The sequence below is a fragment of the Eurypyga helias genome, unplaced genomic scaffold, assembly GCF_000690775.1.
Source record: "Eurypyga helias isolate BGI_N326 unplaced genomic scaffold, ASM69077v1 scaffold20355, whole genome shotgun sequence".
NCBI lineage: Eukaryota > Metazoa > Chordata > Aves > Eurypygiformes > Eurypygidae > Eurypyga > Eurypyga helias.
The window spans coordinates 58,200-81,466 of record NW_010253760.1 but is presented as its reverse complement, the minus strand read 5'-3'; the positions used below and the strand labels follow the sequence as shown (position 1 = coordinate 81,466).

The window sequence follows — 23,267 nt, the reverse complement described above, 5'->3', positions numbered from 1 at the left end:
GGGGAAAGGATATCTAAAACCAGAATCTATCAGTTTATTTAGTACTCCTTCAATTCATGCTACCTTAAATTTAGACATTCAAGACAAACTCACCAGCACAGCGAGGGTTAATTTAGACTTCTGCCTCCAGACAAAAACAAATAGGAATAAGTTTTCCCATCAAAGGCAAATAAGTTTTCCTCCGGGTGCGGGGATCCTAGCCCACCTTGCACAACACTATCTGTACCATTCAGTGGAAAACTGCCCCTCCTGTTTGTCTAAAGGATAGGGCCGATTTATATTGCTTACTCAAGGTGAGTCCAGGCTGCACAAATCCAAATCCTACAAAAGCCAGGGGGAGCCAGGCTGAAAACCAAAACACAGCCAGCACCTGGATGTGCTAAGTGTTGGGAGTGAGAGAGGTCTTAGGATCTCAAAACCAGAGAGCAGCATTTGAGGGCAGCCAGTGAAAGGCCTGTTCAGGAAGCTGCTACTGGAATGCGGAGTATTCACCTCTAAGCCCTAAGTTCAAATCCTCCCCTGACAAACAGCTTCCCAGACCTGCTGCTATGTGATACCAGGCGTTACTGAGTTATGTGAAATGAATTGGCTTGCTCAGATCCTTGCTTATCCATCTTAAAAAGGAGACTGCTGTCCTTCAACACAATAGGGTATTTTACAAAACCCTTGGTGACAGGTGGGAGAAATCTCTTGACTTCTGATTTTTCAATTATATTTTTCATTAAAATATTGGCGTTGGGTGAGAAACGTGAGTAGAAAATTTGTTTCAGAACCACTTTTCATCAACCTGTATCATGTGGTTGTGGAGTTGGACAGAGTGATTCTGGTTTTTCAAAAAGGATCCAATGAAATCTTAAAAATCCATTTTAAGAATCTAAAAGGTGGTAGTGGCTTTCTAATGCTCTGAATAACTTTATCTCCTTACTTTCAGGTGTATTGGTTATTAATGACACTGGAAATGCAGGTAGAAAAGTACTGAATAGGACTCAAAAAGACATGAAATAATTCTGGGTTTCCTTCTGCTACCAGCAAAGTGTCTGTCCCATTGAATTAGAAAGCCAGCCTTAGATGCTGGAATTCAAACTATCTTCTCTCTGGTCATGCTGGTTGGCAGGATTTCCAAGAAAAATAACATGAGTTCAGGTGCTGTGCTCTGTCAGGTTAGCACTTGGGCTCTCATGACCAGAGCCTTGTGCAAGGTGTAACCATAAATTAAAAAAGCCAGGTACACTGCTCCTCTAACGGAAAGGAAGAAACAGAGCCATAGGCCAACAGGGGGACAAAGAAACAGGAAATAATACATAAGTCATAGGCTCATAGAATGGTTTGGATTGGAAAGGACCTTTAATGACCATCTAGTCTAACCCCTTGCTGTGGGCACAGACACCTTCCACTAGAACAGGTTGCTCAAAGCCTCATCCAGCCTGGCCTTGAACACTTCCCGGGAGGAACTGGAACTTCCACAACTTCTCTGGGCAACCTGTTCCCGTGCCTCACCACCCTCTCAGTTAAGAATTTCTTCCTTATATCTCATCTAAATCTACCTTATTTTCATTTATGAAACAAGAACACAACAAATGTGGATTCTGAATATTTTTCATAGAATCACAGAATGGTTTGGGTTGGAAGGGACCTTAAAGACCATCTAGTTCCAACCCCCCTGCCATGGGCAGGGACACCTTCCACTAGACCAGGTTACTCAAAGCCTCATCCAGCCTGGGCTTGCCGACATCTAGGGATGGGGCATCCACAGCTTCTCTGGGCAACCTGCCCCAGTGCTTCACCACTCTGTCCGTGAAGAATTTTGTCCTGATGTCTAATCTAAATCTACCTGCTTTCAATTTAGACTGGTTACCCCTTGTCCTGTATTCCTAAAACCAATCTCTTCCTTTCTAAATAACTAATTTTTTATTGGATAATCTGTTTCATAAAGCCATTCAGTTTTGTTATTCAGTGAGGATATTAATTCCTGCCAAAACATTCAGAACTGTAATTTTCTCATTTGAATTATATTCTGTATTCTTATTTCCTAAATCAAATTACTTTCTGATTGGCTTAAAATATTAATACTAGATAGAACTTATATTGTTCACGAAGTATTTAATTCATATAGGCTTTAGGTTTCTAAAAACAAAAACTTCAAGGCTGTTCCAGAATAAATCTGTAAATTTGAACAGACAGCTATTTGTGGAATGATACGTGGATAGCTTTCAAGGCATGTTGTGACATTCAAAGTCTTTAGTCATATGGCATAAACTTTCACTAGCCCAGAAATGCATCAGCACAAGACCAGTCAAGAGAGTGAAAGCCAGGTTCATATGCCAAGATGTACGTAAATTACAGCTTGAGCACATTCCTATATATATTTTTTGGAAGCCAAACATGGTTTAGTAAATAGTGCATTGCTTTGGTATGAGGAAGAGACTCAGAGGATTCCCCTACTTCATGGGGAAAGCCTTTCAGGAAGAAATTAAAAATAATATAACCAAACACAACATCAGTTAAAGATTTATGTTAGGTTTATGAACTAGCCTGCACACCTAGATGTACACTTCCATACCTATACTTCACAACTCTGTTTTATCTGGGTGGGACAACTGGTAACCATATGTCCAACAGAGCTGCATACGTGGGGCAAATAAGAATTTGAGAGCCTGGAAAACCGAAGAATTAATATTCAATATCTATTATTGGAGGCTGAAAGTGAACAATTCCTGAAATGTGCTTTAGTGCACAGAAGCTACAGGACATTACCAATTTTCTCTCACATGAGATGGAATATATAATTGCTGTGGGGATTTTCTTAGAAAAGGAGAAATATCGTCAGGATGAAGACGAGCTCCTGCTTTCATCTGATGCATTCTGAGCAAGCGCTGCTTCTCTCCCACCCTTTAAATCCCTTCAGGGGGGCGTTCCCAGAACCAAGTAACAAACACTCACAGTTACCAAACTAAAATTTCTTCATGAAACTCAGTTGTGTAACTTTGCATGGGAGTGAGCATTTGGTGAAACTGCAGCTTCAAGTCAGCAAGTGGCACTGCACCTTTACAAATTCTCCTGACTGTAATCCACAGCCTTTGAGAATCTATGTTAAATTAGCTCGGTTCAGTCCAAGCCTTGGCATGATCTTGCATGCAAGATTCACACCCAGGTGGCTGTGCTAGGTGTGGATCTCTAGCTGTAAAAGTAGTGCTATTCATACATCTAATTCATATTTTAATAAATGTGGCTCATTTACACATGCCGTAGCACCTTTTCCAATTCATTACCAAGATTTACCTATCCACACTTCTTTGGGGGAAAGCAGGTGATTACTCCCTGGAGTAACATCTTGTGTTGGCAAGGGGGAGAATTTCTCCCTCCTGCCAAAAAAAAAAAAAAACCAATCCCACTTCCTTAGTGCTTTTACACCCCAAGGTTTCTGTGTCAGCCCTACTTGCCCTTGCGGTGTAAGCCTACCACAGATTCCTAAACACTTCTCAGCTGAAGTAGTTTGGCCTTTGAACTCCCTTCCTATCAGTGATGGTTTGTTTTGTCAAATGACAATGAGCAAGCCAAAGTGCCCAGGAGACAATTACTGACTGCTGATGTCCTGATGCAGGTTCAAAACCACAATTTTTATGTCAAGAATCCCAGCATGCCATTAATGACCTAGTAAAGTAGCAAAAAGCTATTTACGCTACTGACAGAAGCTGCATGCAGGTGCTGAGTGTTCACGAAATGAGATAAAAGATGGTACAAGGGTCTAAAAGCCCATTCAGCCTCTTGGCTTTCAAAAACTACGTTACTGCTATTAGGTCCTGATCCTACAAGTTACAACAGGCAGACCAGCATTTAAGACCTACCTGCTATGCTAAATTTAGGATCTGGGACCTTAAAAATTACTTCAAGTGAAGTTTTCTTGATTCTTCTGAAGATCTGGTCACCCATTTTAAAGGCAACTTATAAGCCTTTGTGAGAGCTTGCATATCAAACTAAAACATGGTTATACCTACCTCTCATGATTTTTATTCACGGGACAGCTGTCAGGTTTTTTGAGGAAACCTTTTTCAGCAGAAAATATTGAAACTGAAATTGCTTTGGGCTCTCATTTGTTCTGTAACTTCCAGTTTTCATTCTATTCTTAAAACAAAGTCCTAATCTCTTCAGTTCTTCCATTCCTCCAAGTGCTAAAGCTTAATCTTTTTTATTGATAATATTGTATTTCAGCTATAGCTACATAATGCTATATAATCACCCTCTCCGGAACTCAGAGCATGGTAATTGATGTGAGACCTATCACAGAGATATGAGCTTGACAGTCACAGAATTATTCTAGAGCAATTTCCTCAGCCCCAGAAGTAAGAATTGTGCACTTTAAGTAGCCTCTCCTTCCGTTTGTAGGACCAGCTGTCAAGCGCATTGCTGCGACTGCTTATGCAGAGTGGTGATACAGGAATTGAGACATGAAATTAGACAATATGAGTGATCGTTGGGCTCAGGTTCAACTTCCTCCCTTATAGACCTCTAGCCAGTATGGGTTTGATCCACCACATGCATTAATTTCTTTTAACTGCAAGAATTTTGCAATTAAACCTGAATTTGGTGCTCAAGAAACAACTGGAAATTGAAAGCTTTGTTTATCCAGCTCAGCTAAAGGCTAACCAGAAGTGCAGGCTTCCCTTTTGCTGTACTGCTTGAGCTTTTCTTATTGGCTTTTGTAAGAGTTACATCTGCAAAGAGAGCACAGATTGTTTTCCACTTACGCTCTAATATTAGCCTAATTCCTGCAGCTACCAATGAGAAAGCCAGCCATATGCTATTGCAGGCACATGGTGTACAGGAACCAGTAAATTCTTTCTTAAAGCTGTCTTAACTTTTAACTCGTACCACCAGGCACTCTCAGCCTCTACAAGATTCATGCCCCAGAACCACCATTCAACTTCACACTTAAGTTCTTACTCACATGTTGCACTACTGGATGAGTTAATAGAAGGTTGGCAGCTAAAGTGCTACCTGTTTTACCTGAAAAAAAGGAGGATGTTGAACTCTGCATGGGCATGAGTAACATCCAAAATGATGGCCACCTGACAATAAGCCTCTTGCTTATAAATATTATCAACAACACTTAAACAAAATTAACTTACAGGTCATCAGGACAATTGTTTGGAGATTCCAGCCTTCCTCCTGATCGTACATGGTGCAAAACTTCTGTATTGGAGAAACCTGGATATGGCTGTTGACCCAAAGTTAATGTTTCCCACACTAAGACTCCAAAAGCCCTAAGACAAAAAAAAATGTAGTTACCATAGTGATCATGCTAAATCTCCCTATCAACAGTTGAACTGTCTCTAAGACTCGAAAAAATTAACACTGAGATGTTCTAAATTTTTTGTGAAACAATTCATACACCCTTAAGCCAGCCTCTGGAAGAGCTAAAATAAATATGTAGAACTGATACACTTTCCCAGACTCACTGAGGTGGTGCTTAGAAGACACTGAGTGCCCACAGCTTCCCTGGGCAACACTCTGGTTGAGCATGTCCTCACTTAAACCAATATTTAGAAAACCCTAGAGGTGTCATTCGAAATGGAGAGAGACAAGTTCCCCTAAGCACCACTCAAAAAGCAATCAGCACCTCATTTGCTTTGGCACAGGGCATTAAATGACTTGCTTAGATAAATGCAAGAGTGGCAGTCAAATGGACGGGCTGCAGGGGCTGAGGACTTGGACAAGACTGGTGGGCTATAGACCACTATGAGTACCTATGGCTACTGAAATATAAATGTGTGTGAATCTTAGGTTTAATAGATATGGTATGGTTTGGTTTGGTTTTTTCTATGTCTTCTGAGAGTGGGTCTCTGCTTCTTCACCATAAACTCAAACCCACCCAAACACGTACTTTAAGTAAACCTAAACAGTAAAGTACTATGACCTTCCCCTAATGATGCTGAGAAATTTGAGGTTTAAAATAAAGAAATCACCAGAAGAGAGTGAAACAGTAAGAGGAAAGTATTTGGCTTTAGGAAGGAAATGCCAATTAACTTAATGGAAAACAAAATACAACAGCATACAGGCAGTCAATTCACTGCCCAAGCAAAAACCACATTGTGGGCCTAGAACAAAATTGTTTGATTAAGTGACACTAGTTCTTTCCAGCCAAAATCCAAGGCTAGAGCTCAAAGCGTTAATAAATATATCCATGCAGCTATTGTCTTATTGCCAGAATTTCATTAGCTCATTAAAATATCACTTAGGGGAAATCTGTCATAGCCTAAAATTATTAGAGATGGCAATATGAAACCTAATAATTCCTCCTGTAAACCAATGTTTTCATGCTGTGGGATCTAGTATGATTATTAATATAGCAGCCATGTGGCTGCTGTAACTTACCAAATATCAGAGTGATTTGTAAAGACACCATCAATGAGGCTTTCCGGAGCCATCCATCTGACAGGGAGTAGGCCTTCTCCTCTTTTCCTGTAGTAATCATTTTTATAGATGTCTCTGGCAAGTCCAAAATCACCGATCTTTACTACCCGGAAAGAGCTCTCATACCCCTTCTCAGACACAAGGCAGTTGCGAGCAGCAAGGTCCCTGATTTGTAAGGCAGAAACAAGAGGATGGAGTTAGCATTGCAGAATAACTCAGGTCGGAAGGAACCTCTGGAAGTCATCTGATCCAAACCCCTTTTCAGAGCAGTGCCAGCCTCGAGGTCAGATCAAATGGCTTAGGGCCTCATCCAGTTAAGTTTTGCGTACCTTCAAGACTGGAGATGACACAGCCTCCCTGAATAACCTGTTCCAATGATTGATCCTGCACATTGAGAATAACATTATCTAATTTACCTTGCTGTAACTTGTGCCTGTTGCTTCTCATCTTTTCCCTGTGCATCTCTAAGAAAAGTCTGGCTCTGTGTCCTCTATAGCTACCATTAAGCAGATTAAGTCAGTAAATGGATCTTCCCACTTGCCCTTTGCCCTTTGTTGCATGGGATATAATTCCTGCCTAGGATGCAATGAGTCCTGGACTCAGATTTTAGAACAGCCCACCATTTTGTGAGAGAACTGTAGGTGATTTTTAGCATAAAAACATAACATTGAACTTTATTCCAATGCTCTCACCTTCCCTGTCACATTGTGACATCTTTCCAAGCATTTTTTCCCAGGTAAGATAATAAGTCCCAATATTGTGGGTAAACCTTGGAAGATTAATGAAAAAAATACTGTACCTGTGTATAAAACGCATTTTCTCTAAATAGACACAGCCTTTGCAAATATCCAAACATATATCCAAGAGGTCAGTCAATGTCAGTAAGGGTCTCTGGAGCTACAAGAAACAAAGTTAGCCATGTCTTCCAGCTTTACAAACTCAGAATGACAACCTCCCTGTGCAAAGATGGTATTGTTTTCTCTTTTGAAATTTATAGGATTTTTTCCAAAACATACAAAACACAGGTGAAAAACCTCTGTATGTCAATAGAGTGAATGCCAAATACCAGTAAGATAAACTGCCAAATCACTGCACTGCAAGGCAAGTGAACACATCCTGTTCTTTGATTTGGGGCTAAGAATATCCTAGGACTTTCAGAATTGCTTCTCTACTATAGCTGAAGCAACAGGACCCTGAAAATTTCCTCCCACTATCAGATCAGGTTTTCTTGCTGCTGTATTAATCAGTATATTATTCTAGCAGAATACACATATACACGTTTCAGTAGAATTCAATACTGACTGTGGATTTGGTCTGACCGTGTAAATGAACCAGCCAATTGCTATAAAGTTATAAAATTTCAGTGTCAAGTCCTTTTGACCTACAATCCTAACATCCATTCTCTTAATCTGCATGATAACTATGGAAAAAAATACTTAATTAAAGAGGTTTGTTCTTTATTCACTTTTCTTTCCTTCTAAAGACTTTGAGGATACAGGAGCAGTGTCTTCTTATATGCCTGGACTATGTCTAGCATATTAAGGATACTGCTGCTATTAAGAGACCAAAAAAAAAAAACAACCCAAACCCAAACCTTATGAGGCTAGATAGACCACATACACGACCACCATTATTTCTGATGATATTTCAAAGGACCCTTCATGGTATGCATAGAGAGAAACTTGGAAGACATCTCATGACTGCGAACACAGTTTTGGTCAGTGGTCTAATGACATTCAGTCTTCTTCACAGCAACTCTGAATGCAAGGTCAACACTCAGCATTGAGTGTGGGGGTTAGGGAAAAGCCAGGTCAGACCTTGCAGGTACCGAAACAGCTGAACATCAGCATGGCCTTTGAGAAAGGGAAAACCAGAGAAACTGTGGGTAGTTACTGGTTAAAAATACAGGTCTCATGGTCTTTTCCCTACCTTTTGCTTTCTGGCTCCTCGTAAATAGCTAAGTAGATCCCCTCCTTCCATCAGCTCCAGTATAAGGTACTGAGGTTCATTTAACAGGCACACACCAAGTAACTTCAGAATGTGGGGGTGATCAAATTTACTGAAGAGAAGGAAACAACTGTAAGATTACATATGAGAAATCCAGCTGGTTGATGGCTAATAAAGTGCATATAACTGCAGGCAATGAATGAGCAGTTTGGCCTTTACAATCCTGCCTCTACCAACAACCCGATGTAGTAACTTAGAGTGCTTGGATCTGCTCAGTCATGGGGAAAGTTCAGGGACATCCTTTCAAAACACAGGCTTATGCTGTACTTTGATGGGCACTCTAATGCATGCAGACATATTAAAAGCACACTTCATCATATTTCCAGGAAGCAAAGAAAGGTAGCCAAATGGCAATCTCATCTAGGAATAGCATGAATTGCCACCTGTACATTAAAGGTATCTATATCATTATAATAGAGTAATTTTACTACTCTATTCACAGTAGAACTGCTGATTCAGAGAAATGCACAGAGAAAGGTAAAAGGGAACTGTTTCTCACAGTACATATTCAAGAGAAACAAAATACACACAGGGAATATTTCCAGGTATGCTAGTAATTGACTGTGTGGGTGTCCAAAAAGATAGGGATTACCACAGAGCAATCAGCACTCTCAGATCTAGCACTTTTCAAAGAATGAAGAATATTTATTGCCTCTGTCAGTGCTCATGTTTTTACAATCACATTTCTTGAATTAGAAATGGTTTTCCTTTCGTGCTGTTGTGTGAAAGGACTTGCACCAGCAGTGAGAGAAACTTGACTTGATTAGAGAAACTGGTGGTCGCCAGAGTGCTGTCAAATAGTGTAAACAAACAGAACAGAGGAACATTTTCCTTCTAAACTCTTTCAATTCACACAATCTTAGGTCTGGGCAAAAACTCTTTAGCAAAAAGTTTTATTTTGGGCTTGACAGTTCCCCCTGATGCACAAACTTTGGCACCCATAAGAACAAAAGAGGGGAAAGAGCGCCTGGCACTTTCCTTACAGCTCCTTACCCTTTCTCCACTGAGCTGTCATTCCTTACTTCCCAAGCAATGGGATACACCCAAGAATTTGCTATATGTATTTGTAGACAAATGGCTCACCAAGAACCAATACCAAGTGACTGTTTGCAGTGCAGGTAACTATTTTCCCATTGCTGCATAACAATAATAGAAGAAACAGTCTTTGCTTAACTGGGCACAGCATATATAATACTACAATCCAAATTTTAATAAACATTTGCATTTAAATATCTAACATCAGGGTTTGTAAACAATCAGGTCCACTTATGTCCCCTTTCTGTCCTTGGTTTCATTTATGAGAGTTTAGAGATGAATGTCAAGAAAAATCAGTAAGTCCATCATAAGGAAACTAAATCACTCTTTTTTCACCTTAAAAAAATGAAATTTTTAAAGCATATAAAACATACCAATTATTTTTATTATTATCTAATGACTACTGGAAATACATAATATTTAATATTTTTATTATATTCTTTTAGGTATCTCATTGCACTGGGGTACATATGGGCCCACATTAGTGTTTACATTTAAAGGCAGTACTTTCTAATTATATATTTTCCCAGGATTTATGATTTTGCATTATTAGTTGTAAAAAGAACACAGAATTAGGGAAGCTTCCGAGGCTATAATTGTATGTACGTATAATTTCCATGCTACATAGGAAAGAAATCTGAACTGGGCTTCTGACTGCCACTTAGACTGAAGATGTATTGTAGGAAGTTTACACACAGCACTTATTCTTTGTCACGAATTTACACTTTAATGATATGGTTTCATTTTGGTTTTCACAAGCCTCTTAACCTCATTCAGTGTAAAGTGAGTGGAAAAAAGTTAGGCAAAGCAATGCAATATATTTTTTTTAATGTAAACACAAGAAAAATGCCGTAAAAACTAATTTTAATTTAGTAACAATATGTTTTCCGTACAGGATATAAAATCCTTCATTTTTCAAAAGATGCTTCTAATTCTACACTCATTAAATAGAAGTCAAACAAGTGCAGAAGCGCATCTGAAAACTAAACCTACTCTCAGTCTTATGTTACCAGCTGAAAACTTCAGCTCAACTTCTACTTGCCTCTGTGTAGACTCTGGAAAACCAGATTTCTAGCTGACACACAGGCCTTTCTATGTGAAATTCTCACACTGGTGACACATGCATTATGTTTTTTAAGTCTACCTCAATAGAAGAGGTATGTGGCAGCCTCTAGTGGTAAGTATGCACATTTTTCAACAGTATATTGAAACTTCAAGGCATCAGCTTGTTTTGATAAGTTTATGTTGATAAAATGGGATTAGCCAAATGTTTCTTAATTGCCTTTAACAACTAACTGGGTTCTATGAGAGCCAGATACTGAAATATGTCAGTTCAAACACAATAAATTCATGATATGAGCATACTAAATTTGCAGTCTGAATTTTAAATTTTGCTAATCCGTTTTATAGTTTTATTTACATAAGATTCATCAGTAGCGATTTAATTTTTTAGCAGAAACGGGAGAAGACCAAAAATGACACAGTAATTTGTTTAGAGGAAAGTGTTGCTTTCATTCGTCTTGAAGGCTACCACCTTCAAGTGACACTGGCTTCAAAGGGTACCCAGTGGCAAAGCTGTCCCTACCTCATTAAGTGTGCCTCCTTCAAGAATTCACTCTTCTCATGGTCTGTCGCCCCTTTCTTGAGAGTCTGCTCAACAGAAAGCAAAAGTGTAGTAACAGATCGCCACCACTGTTATCACGTTGTGCTTCAGTGCAGTATTCAGACATGGCCATGGCCTTAAATATGCAGTATTGTCCAGCAATCATTACAAAGAGGTAGGCTCATCTTTAAGTGACTTGCAAGAAATACTGCAAGGAAATACCCAAATCTATAAACATCTGTTTCTGTGGTATAACCTCTGAGCCAAATCTCTTTGCCCATCCCATTCTGTTGCCAGAGCACCACACAGCTGTCATTACCTTGACTGCTACTTTGGATTCTCCACTTCCATCTGCCAGGATATCTACTGCAGTCCCTTCATACACCTCTCCAAATGCTCCGCTTCCTAGCAATTTGTGTAAGTTCAGTTTGTCCCGAGGGAAGGTTGGCAATGATTCAATCTCTGCTTGAGAAGGAAGAGTGCTACAAAACAGCAATAGTAGTCACTTGTTAATACTTAAGAATGTTTGAATAATTATTAAAATTCTTCCTCAAATGAACCTGGTACTATTTGTCTCAGGTTATTTAAAGGGGACCTCAGGTGAAGCCTGGATGTTTTAGAAGCTATTGGAAAACTATTGGTTTTGAGAATAGCTTTGAAAACCTATTGGTCTTCTTCCTTCCCTGGGCACTTACGTTCCTTGCCAATGTGAGTGTGCTGGGTGGGCTAGGGTCAATCAGGCAAGGGTACATGCTGGGGAGCCAACATGGCATCCCTCACTTCAGAGCAGGCATGTCCTGCTGTGCAGATGCAGTCCTTAAGTCCACCTTGAGGTGTCAGAGATGAGTGCACTCATGAAAACTAGTCCAGGGAAGCCCTCTTAGATGTTTCTGTCCTGAAAATACAGTTGTCCAAGGACATACCTTACAGCATAACAGGCATTGGCTAGTCCCACTGTCTCAGCCGCCCTCCTGAGTTGAGCTAATTCTTTATCTTCCTTGATAAACACTATCTCTCCAGGCAAGGCCTGCTTCTTGGATTTCCATCTTTGGTGCCACACTGGAACAGAAAAGCAGATCATCAAATATTTCACTCTGAGAGCATCCCAGCATGCAAGCAGGCTGAAAGGCTACGGGCTTTTTGTTATTCTGTTCAACTAGAATCATAGAATAGTTTGGGTTGGAAAGGACTATTAAAGGTCATCTAGTTCAAGCCCCCTGCAGTGATCAGGGACATCTTCAACTAGATCAGGTTGCTCAGCGCCACATCCAACCTGACCTTGGATGTCTCCACGGATAGGTCAACATGACTCCCCAGCAGCTAAAGATGTTTCCATCTGGCCACCATTTTTTTTCCCCGCAAAACAGAGACAACTGCTCCTTGAGCTAAGAAATCAGTCAAGCATCCATTTCTGTTAAATGACAAGACCCAAGCATGAAGGACTGCTGCTATATCCCAGGAAGAGGATGAGGAGTGAGAGGACAGGACCTTCACATGTGGACAGCTACATCTCAGGCTAATCTCTACATTTTTTCTTCAGATACAAAGCTTAGGAGGAAAAAAATGGGACCCTTTGGTGAATAAATACAGTATCCAACTTGAGAATTATAAGATGCAAGTTTTTATAAGGATACACAGGAACATCAGAATTCCTTCAGCATTCCTGTGCTCTCCCTGCACAGAATCAACAGTAAGAAATGCCTGAGGATGGAGTGAATTGGTGTCCTGATAATCAGCCATCTCTATGGCCTCAGAGGATGAGAATACATGAAACTCCTGTCAGCTCCTGCACTGGAAATTGTTCAGCATTTCTCTAAACCTGTAGGCCCATCATCTCCTGCCATCTGAACTGTCTTTTACTGAGGCCTGGTGAACCAAGGATATGCAAAAACCTCAACCACCTACCAATTACAAATAGCATGGTCACAGTCAAGCCCAGAACAACAACGCCGACCACAGCAGCAATGGCAATGATGGTGCCTGGGGAGATGATAGTATCTGTTAAATATAAAGGGAAAATTGGTTAATCACTGTGTATTCAAACCATACCAAATCTATGGAGCTGAGCTAAGGGAACCTGTGAGCTGCCCGCTGTGTAACTGTCTTCCTTCACACAAAGCTCTCTTGTAGGCTGTATGTACATGTCTATATTTGGTCAGACTGATCCTTCTCCCTCAGCCCTGGGCCATTCTCATGGGGAGGGCCTACTCTGTACATGGAAAAAGAAAACACTGAAATGTTTGACCACTCAAGGTGGGATTTTCAAAATCACCCACAGAGTGCAGGTCTAACATTCTGGCTGAAGGCCAGAATGAGAAGTAATTCTCACATCCTTACACAGTGTAGATGCTTGGCTTTACCTCAAGAATCACATCATGATGCAAAGTGCAGGGCCACAAGACAACTCAGGATAAATGAGCAGAAGGGAATTTCAGGTCCACTGTTCCATGCAAAAGAAAATGGATGAGCACTAGCAGCTGGGGTCACCACATAAATGTCACCATTTATCACCTCTTAGCCGCATTACTGTACCTCTGCAGCAACATCATCATAAAATAGCAGGTGTCCCTTCAGAAATGGGTATAATTATTCTGAGTAAAAAAATTTGATTAACAGAGTAAGAAAGTACAGGACATACCTTCACCCAAAACTATATCCTTGCTTGTGTCACTGTATTCACCAAGACCCAGTAAATTTGCAGCCGCCACTCTGAACTGAAAAGTTCCTTCTAAGTTCTTGGCCTTCCATGTGCAAATACTGGCACAGGAGCCATTGTAAACCACCTCCCACAAGGACTTGACTTTCCTGGTGTTGTCAGACTGCTTCCTGCAATGGGCACAGCAAAATAACACAGGTATGTCATTAATGCATTGAGGGAATTTTACTGCTTCACCCCTGTTCCTCACCTCAGTTCCTTGGCCTTCACAACATCTCTCTGCCTGCAAGAAAGCTCAATCTGGTTGTGGGGTTTTGGCTACAGAGCACAGAATTGTACCATGACATTTCAGCAATGCTAGGAATCACACATCTTTGGCTTGGCATTGGAAATTAAATGCTAGAATGTTTTAGACATAAAAAGCTTCAGCACTCTTTCACCTGTTTCAGTGTACACCTCACAGACAAGATTTCAAAACCTTCTTATTCAGCTTTCCAGAAAAAAAAAAAATTGTGTCCTGTTGGAGGTTTTTGCTTTCCTATGCCCAGAGTAATTCGGTGGCTCTTCTGCATCAGGTTTCATAAGCTAAACAGGAAGCAAGTCATTGGCAGTGAAGACACAATTCTTTAGCTAGCCAGTTTCCCTTAGTATCTGCTGACTGCTGGGTATATTTCTTCCTTTCCCCATTGGACTGAGATTGATTGCTCACAATAAATTCAGAGCTGATTATTCACCAACCAAAAGAAGACCATGTATTTAAACTTGAAAGGCCACATCTGAAATATCATTTCATGTCACACAGGACTGTAATATTTCATATGAAATGACCTTCATGGACAAGTCAATCATTCTCCCAACATGTTTTAACTCAGAAAAAAGGTCAAACACTTCTAAACCAGAAAAACATGGGAAAACTATAGATTCATGTCCTTGGTGTGTACACATCCCTACCAGAGCTGTACAAAAAACGGCTCATTTCAAAGAGCTTTGCAAACATTTTCTAGAATACTATGCAACTAACCTAACATTTTTCTACCTGGTGTAAGAGGACCATGAGACTCAAAACAAAATTCAGTCAAGAACAGCAGCACGTGCACATTCAAACAGCAGGAGAAAAGCTTATTTCATTACACTTAAACAAAAAAAACCATCTCAGTGATGCATTATGATTCCAGACATGAATAAGAAGCTGGAGCCTGGAGAACATAGCAGATAAAGCACAGCTCTGACACAGGCCAAGGATGTGGTCCACTCTCCTTTCTTTGTATCCACAGCAAGCCAGGTACAAACTGGCTGTTGGCATATCAAAGTTATTGTGGTCTCATAGCATGCAGGTCAGGGTTGTTGAACACTCACAGAACTGTATGGAGGAAGCTTACAGCACCAGGAAAATATGTCTGGGTGAAAACTTATATAGATGAAGTATGCCTGGCTCCACAGTGCTGTCACTCCTTAGCTTTCATAAGCACAGAGTTTACTGAGGAAAAAGAAATAATAGTAAAATAATAAAATTGCTTCCCTCTATCACTCCTGATTTAAAACAGTGTCGTGGGAATATCTCAGAAGATGGACCCTATTTTAAATAATGCATTAATTAAGCCTTGTACTGACTGCCTTAAACAGACCTCTCTAGGGTCATGGTCAAAAAATGAAAAATTTCAAATTAATTGCCCATAGCAATATACTCTGACCTATCCATTCAGCCCATCCAATACCAGTGCAGGAATAAGTGTGAATTGGCACTCTATAATGAGTATTGTCTAATGAGTGTGACATGTATAGTCCAGGCAATCTGTATTTGATGATAGAGCACTTTAAAAATTATCTAGCCATCCCATGTTGGTGGGATTTTTTCTGGCATCTTTATAACACCTTTCCATATGTCCTCTGAACACTAACATACTTTTACATATGTTTTAGCCAAAAATACATACTAAATGCTTGAAATTTTGAAAATATCTCCAAATCTTCTTCTAATTCACCAACATATATCTAAATATATCCCTGCATTTCAAGGTTGGTGTACTTAATTTACTTAAGAAAGAGATTCCATGAGAAGGTCCATTTACATAGCTGATATTTCACTCTTCCCATCACAGCCAAACTGAAAGACCCTGCACACCTGGATTTGTTCTGGGCTGCTCCCTATGGGAAGAATGTCTGCACGTGTAGCTTACCTGCTTTCTAAGATATAGTAGGTCAGGTTGCTTCCATTCTCATCCGCCTTTTCCCACTGTATGGAGTTTTTAGTGTCTTCTGCTCTTTTTGGAACTCCTGGCTTACTGGGAACACCAGCTTAGGCCAAATGAGGAAGAAACAGAACCCTTAAAATGTGTTTTTGGAGGAACAAAGGTCACAGAAAAAACTTCAGATCTGCACATGGGTCTTTAGATATACAAGAGGACAGGGGATCTACATCAAAATCCCCACGGAGAATAAATATTTGGCCTTCTCTTTGCGATGGACAAATTTTAAAATTTTCATTCACATGCAATCTTTCACTATTAGTTGTGAGTTCATATGAATATAGACATTTCTTTTCAGTTTCCCTCACTCTTTTCCTCTGCTGCACTTGGAAGTGAACTTCATGTCTTTCACCCAGTTACTTTTGCAGTTATAGTACTCTGTTATTTCCTTTCAAACACACACAGCTATTGGGTCTTCGCATAAGAAAATTGCCCACTACATTTTACAAAATATTGTGTTTGAATATTCATCTCCTGAAAACTCTTTTAAAATTACATTACGTGCTTACCTGTAGTTTTAAAGCTTGTTGAAGAGGAAATGCTTTGCACTCCTGTAACATAAACTACTGTTACTCTTACAAAGTAGTTGGTTGCAGGAAGAGTTCCTGTGAGATTGCACGTGTAAACAAGATCTGCTCTGCATGTAGTGTTTGCAGGAGAAAACCAGTCACTTTTTGTTTGCCACTAGAAAAATAAAATATGATCATGGTCAATTTTCTTCCCATGCTGAAAGTGTGTCACAGTTCTATTCCTGGGTGGATTAACTACTTTGCCATCTTTTAATATCATAGGAAAGAGATGATGCATGTAGTGTTTCTATCATGGGACTTTGTCCTCTTAGAGACTAAGGACACAAAAACTAGTTATTTTCTTTGTTTTCAGGAGACCTACAGGTCTTGTCAGACACAAAAGACAACAGATTAAGTGATCCATTTGCAAAGCTAAAAGGAGCTTTCCCTTTTCTTGTCTCTGTGCAGCTTGTATTTCTGGATCACCATGACATGCCCATGAGTTCAGCTTGCCATGATGCAATTGAAAGAGGACGGTTTAGTGGGGTTGTGCTATGACTTTTTTTTAGGGCAGATAGGAAATGTTTGATGTAGGCCTAATGATTCCCATTATCTATATTAAGGAATCTACATGATCCAGTTTAGCACATGATATTTTATGTGTCCAGTGGTCCAGACATTCAAATCTGAACCTTCCATTCATGCTGCTGTCACTGCAGTGCTTACTACCACAGTCTGCAGTGCCAGACTCATTTTTCTCTCCAGCCTTTTCTCCTAACCTCTATCACAAGAAAATAAAATTTTTGTGCTAGGTTGTAGCTGACATTTAATGCTGAAAACCTATTTCTTCTCTTTCTTGTGCAGAGCAGACAGAGGATTTGTAGCTACAAGCCAGGTTGGGGAGGGCAGTGAGGAAAAAGGAGTAGACTCTACTGAAACAGGAAACCGGGGAGGAATTCTAGTGGGGTCATCCAGGATGTCCTTTGGCACTACGGAGTAATAAATGCTGCAGCTGCACTCCCCCTTGTTCCTGGCAAACACTGCCTCCATCCTGCCCATTCTGAGCCACTAAGACTGACGTTACCATGCCCAAATTAACCACTGAGACTCTTCATATACATCCTGCCACCCTGTCCTGCTCATCAGGACAGAGTGGGTTAAATTTGCTCTGATCTGGATAAAAACTAAGGGGTATTTTTACCTTACGCAGCTCAAACCAGAAGCTGGTTCCATTGACGTGCAGAGGAGCTCTCCACTCTAGCTGGAAACTGGTATTTCGGGGAACTATGTTGGCAGGTGCAGGTGGTGTCTCAAAAGTTTTTGCAATAACAGAGACACTTTCAGAAAACCAGTTCTCGTCAGGATGAAAAGCAAGAACCTAGTAAGGAAATGGATGAACTGTACAGTACCAGACCAGTTGGAAAGGTGGCTTTAGGAACTCTGAGTGTTTGGAAGATTAGCTGTTTTCAAGAAGACAGTATTCAGGCAATATAGATATAATGTAGAAACATTTCGAGCCTCACAGCTGCAGCATTACACATCTCTAGGATGGAAGCTCATGGCATAGAGTCCCATTTCTCAGAGAATTTTCTTAGTTTCTTTTTTCATCTTTCTACCAAGACTATTCTCATTCTAGACCTTTCTTAAATGCCACAAGCTCTTACACAGGCATGAAGATATCACATCACATTTTGAGGAATGTTTTAGAATTACAAAACGACAAGGTGAGGAGATGCTTTAGCACACTGCCTTCCACTAAGCCACAATCAAATATGACCTATGATTGGGTACACATATTTACATATATACATATAGGTATATGTTTATATACATATTTCCCATTATACCATCCACATCATTAATAAAAGCACAAAATCCAGTTAAGACCAGTACAGAACCCCTCTGGCCATCAGCTGAATGTTCTCCCAGCCCACGCTTGAACTGTGAACACCGCTCTCTGGCTGTATTTGTGATGCACCCAGTGCACGTTCTGCAGACAACAGGTTTACTTGGTCGCTTTTGAAAATGTCACTCAGGTGACAGCCCTGATGTCCACGTCATTTATTGTTTTCATTTTAACCCTTCATCTGTAATGGAGAAGCAGTATGTCTTGTTCTTACAAATTCACATTGGATATTTTTATTCCTCTGTTATCCTCTAGATGTTTGTATACTCTTTAACATTTTATCCTAATACAGTCTTAATAAAACTGTATATGCCCTTAAAATTACTTCAGGGACTGACATTACACAAAGTGGTCTATAATTTATTTCCTTTTTGAAGCCAAGTGTAACCTTTTTTTCACTAGTTCTGTGGGACATCTCTCTTTCAAAAGTTACAGAAGATAATCGTGAACATTCACAGACTGTTTTTAATGATCTCCTTACGTAGTTTAAAGCCATGAGATGCTGCTGACTTAAATACATATACCCTACATAAATATTCTTTAACTGAATCTTTTCTTCTGATCTGCTGTGTTACCATTAGCTTCATGCAGCTGTTTTAAATATCTAGTCACAGGTCTGCTGTTCCTAAAAACTAAAAAAAAAAAAAAGCACTAGATACTGCTATTGTTCTTCCTATGTTCTTCAGCATACTAACAGAGCCTTCACAACTGCCTTTTTGTCCTTACTACTTTGAACTCCTCTGGTTCCTCCACCTTCTTGATTTTGTCTCCACATTATTTGTTTCTACTCATTCTTACGGCAATGACACAAAGATGCTCAGAGGGCTGGAGCACCTCTGCTACGGGGACAGGCTGAGAGAGTTGGGCTTGTTCAGCCTGGAGAAGAGAAGGCTCCGGGGAGACCTTATAGCACCTTCCAGTACCTGAAGGGGCCTACAAGGAAGGTGTCCTTGCCCATGGCAGGGGGGTTTGAACTAGATGGTCTTTAAGGTCCCTTCCAACCCAAACCATTCTGATATCCTCAGGCAGGTAATACTGACACTACTTCAGGATGGTGTTCTTCCCGGCCTGGCTGTCCAGAAAGCCTTGCTGCCTGAGTCTGACAGAAGGGGTGACAGGGAGGCTGGTGTGTCTGCCCCTCAATTCTCACCATCCATAGCCCAGCATAACTACGCAACCCACCAATGTTTTTGTGTGATGCTGACCTGCGAGTCCACGTGAACTGCAGCAGCTGATGGATGGATATCCCATTCTGCTGCTTCTGCTAGGTATCCTGGGACTGGCTTATTACTGTATTTCCTATTTCTGTAAATATCCTGTTTCAATATAGTAGTTGAAAAATCTAAATCTTCCTCTGTCTATGGCTTGCCTGGACAGTAGAAGAAACTACATCTATTGCACTAACAGCATCATATTTCAATTAAATCCAAAATCCGAGGGTTTGCAACCACTCTGCAATATTTTTGTCTAGAGAAAATTTCTTCAAAGGCCACCAAATAGCCAAGCCCCTACTTGTATTTTTAAGTCATTGTTAGTCCTCTGCATTTATCTAAAGGTCAACATTGATGTATATTTTTTCTTGTGAACTTTGCATGCATATTTTATAATATACTTTTATTTAAATTGTGACTGCTGCAAGACAGAATCAGTCATCACTTATATCTCAATGGATATATCAGATACCTTTTGGTTTATTGGACTGAGAAAAAAAAATGTTCTAAATGAGAAGCTGTTTATTAAAGTAAAAGCAGCAATTGGCAAAATGGCTGTCCTTGATACAATATAGAATTAGAGAATCACAGAATGGTTTGGGGTGAAAGGGACCCTCAATACCTAAAGACCATGTAGTTTCAACCCCCCTGCCATGGGCGGGACCCCCTTCCACTAGACCAGGTTGCTCAAAGCCTCATCCAGCCTGGCCTTGAAGACATCCAGGGATGGGGCATCCACAGCTTCTCTGGGCAACCTGTTCCAGTGCCTCACCACCCTCTCTATGAAGAACTTCTTCCTGATATCTAACCTAAACCTCCCCACTTTCAATTTAAACCCATTACCCCTTGTCCTGTCACTACAGGCCCTTGTAAAAAGTCCCCCCCAGCTCACTTGTAGGCCCCTTCAGGTACTGGAAGGTGCTGTAATGTATCCACGGAGCCTCCTCTTCTCCTGGCTGAACCTCACTTAACATGTTGCATCAAGTATCAGGGCAATAACCACAGGATTGCAACAGAAACTCTTATTTACTCTTGAGATCTGTAATGTTGTCCCCAAATGGAAAATATCTCAGCTCTAAGGATTTTATCTGAACAGTCCATGTAGGAATAAACTCTGATGTTTAATTTTTCTTAAAGCTAAAAGGCTGACAGAAGCCTGCCAAGTTACGAACTCATATTTTCAAAATACACATTTAGCTTTACATAAGTGCAGGGTAAAGATTTGCAGGTTAGTGAACAGACAGGTAAAGCTGTTTGTAATCATACCTTGAAAGAATTGTTTGTTCCCGATTGCAGCCCAGTGACAGACCAGGCAAGCTTCCCATTTGGAAATTCATTTTTTCGCAAGGGTGTTGCTGGGACAGGAGGTAATAAATTCGCAGAGATTTGATAGCGGATGGATTCTAGAGGTCCATTTGGCTTCAAAGGTTCAGTCCAAGATATGTCGATGGTGGTGTCTGACAAAACCACTGTCTTAATGGAATCAACTGCTTCTGGTACTGAAACAGGTAGAAAAATTAATCTACCTTTAGGTACAGATCTCACTAGACTTTTGTTTGTTTGATTGTTTGATTGATTGTTGGTTTGTTTGTTTTTAGAGAAGTCAAGATATGTCACTAAAGAAAGAAAAAAGATTATAAGCATATAAATATGATCCATTTACAGGTCTGACACTCTACACATGTAAAACTCACATTCCTGTACAGTCAGTCAGCTACAGACAAGTTCAAAATATTTTGAGGGACATTTTAAATATCTCCTTGGTTATCCTACTACACAAGCAGATAAAACAAACAAACAAACAAACCCCAGCTGCTATCCTATACCGCTACATTTATAGTCATATTATTAAATTCCTGCTTTCTCTTAGTTTCCTAATCAGGGTCTCAGATGTGAGTTTAGAATGACACCTATCTGGATAGGCACTAAAAAGGTACTCATGCACTATTCCAATTGGAAATTCATTTCTTGAACCGAAAAACCTGAAGGAATTAAAACCAAAACTGAGAATTATTTGCCATCATTTACAGCTTTGCTCAGAAATACATGGTCTGGCTAGGCTATGTAAGCAGGAAACAGGGTTGCTGGTCTGATGTCCATGCCAGCTGGTTACTCACTAATTGTTTTGGAAAAATAAACTCTTCCTTTGAAGCTCTGAGATCACAGACTTTGAAATGGTATATGGCATGCCCCAACTCTGCATTAAAATTTCTTTTTTCCTATTAATCTGTTCAGATAGGTAAAAAGTTAACAAGTAATTACACTATGTTCCAAACATATCAGAATTAGTACATATGCTATAATTTATGTCCTAGAAGCAAGACTGCAGGTTATTTAAATGAAAAGTGCAGAAGCTAGACTTGTAAAGAAGACTAATTTCTTATTTCATTAGCTAAAACATATGTGGAGTAAGAGTGACACTCTGTGGCAAGAGTAATACATTAATTTTTCCAAGTCATTTTACGGTTCTTTTCATTCCCTCTGTCTTGCTATTTGTTGGGAAGTACAGAGAAATGCAAACTTCTTTCATTTTGTTACAGAATTGAGGGAAAGACAGAGGGAATTCACGCATCATCAGAGGTGTGAAATAGTGTACACACTTCAAGAGGCTCTAGAAGCATCTGATTACAATTTAAACTAGCAGTTACATTCATGACATTGAGAACATAAGTGCCAGGACACGTATATATCCTGGTAACAGCTGGTTGGAAAGTTTTCAAAATATTTTGAAAAGTTCTGATTGTTGGTAAAAATATATAATAAAAATGCTCATGGTTTGGGATTTGGTGTGGGGTTTTCTGATTTTTGGGTTTGGGTTATTTTTTTGTCTAAGACTTTATTTTGATCCCAGCGTTTTGGTTTGCCCCACTAGAGAAGTCTGTTCTGAGTTTCATGTTTCCTTTTAACTTGAGACTGAAAATTCCATTTCAGTGGAGCAACCCAGTCTCCCATTTCATATGCTACCTTTATGTTTCACCACTGTAAGGGTGTACATTGCTGCAGGATGGCTCAGTTTACCACACAAAGAAGCAATGATGTGAAATCCTGCCACATCCCAATAGTATTCAATCTTATTCAATTAGTGTGTCATACAAATTTTACAATGCAGACATGGATTCCCATGCAAAGAACTGAAATCTATTGATCATAGGCCAGATTTTCTTGGGTGTTTTTTTTTTTTTGCTATAGACTCCTTAGGATTATGCTTATAATATTCAGACATCCAGGTAGGATGAGAGCCTCTCTGCTTGATGCAGCAGATGCTAAGAGATCGGGCTCTTAAGAGGGGAAAAAAAGTAGCATGGTTGGAAGAGAGCTTCCAAAGTATAGCATGTCTGAATCCCAGAAGGACAGTGGCAGTGTGCCTGCACCTCTTGTTTAACTTTGAGTTGGAAGATGAAGAGAGGTTCTTCTTAAACAGGCATTTTCTTAATTGGAAAAAATGTGACTTCTCCCAGGACAAAAACCAAGGAACGATCTGTGCTCAAGAGGAGCCAGTAGCAGCTCACAGGTGGTGCTCTCCTGTTGACAATGGTGACAAAAAAAGAAGTTGTTTTTTATATGTATGAGCTTTTGAGGACACCACAGAGTGCATCCCCTAGAGAAGAAGAAAGGGAATCGGGACCCCTGGCATGTGCTTGTTTCCAGCTAATCTGGATAAAATGTTTCTTTGGGCACAGCTG

The 23,267-nt window shown here is 40.0% G+C and overlaps 1 protein-coding gene across 1 annotated transcript in view; it reads right to left on the bottom strand.

The window, feature by feature from the left end:
* Positions 1-5,122: 5,122 nt before the first annotated feature.
* ROS1 (ROS proto-oncogene 1 , receptor tyrosine kinase) overlaps positions 5,123-23,267 on the bottom strand; it is a 59,202-nt gene continuing 41,057 nt past the window's right edge. The window contains exons 30-42 of the mRNA XM_010152784.1: positions 20,851-21,083; positions 17,669-17,845; positions 16,468-16,642; positions 15,890-16,007; positions 13,695-13,882; positions 12,962-13,054; positions 11,980-12,115; positions 11,376-11,538; positions 11,039-11,103; positions 8,341-8,470; positions 7,211-7,308; positions 6,373-6,576; positions 5,123-5,261 (exon numbers count right to left, since the gene is read on the bottom strand). Of these exons, the coding sequence (XP_010151086.1) occupies positions 5,123-5,261; positions 6,373-6,576; positions 7,211-7,308; positions 8,341-8,470; positions 11,039-11,103; positions 11,376-11,538; positions 11,980-12,115; positions 12,962-13,054; positions 13,695-13,882; positions 15,890-16,007; positions 16,468-16,642; positions 17,669-17,845; positions 20,851-21,083 (1,919 nt within the window). The remainder of the gene's footprint in view (positions 5,262-6,372; positions 6,577-7,210; positions 7,309-8,340; positions 8,471-11,038; positions 11,104-11,375; positions 11,539-11,979; positions 12,116-12,961; positions 13,055-13,694; positions 13,883-15,889; positions 16,008-16,467; positions 16,643-17,668; positions 17,846-20,850; positions 21,084-23,267) is intronic.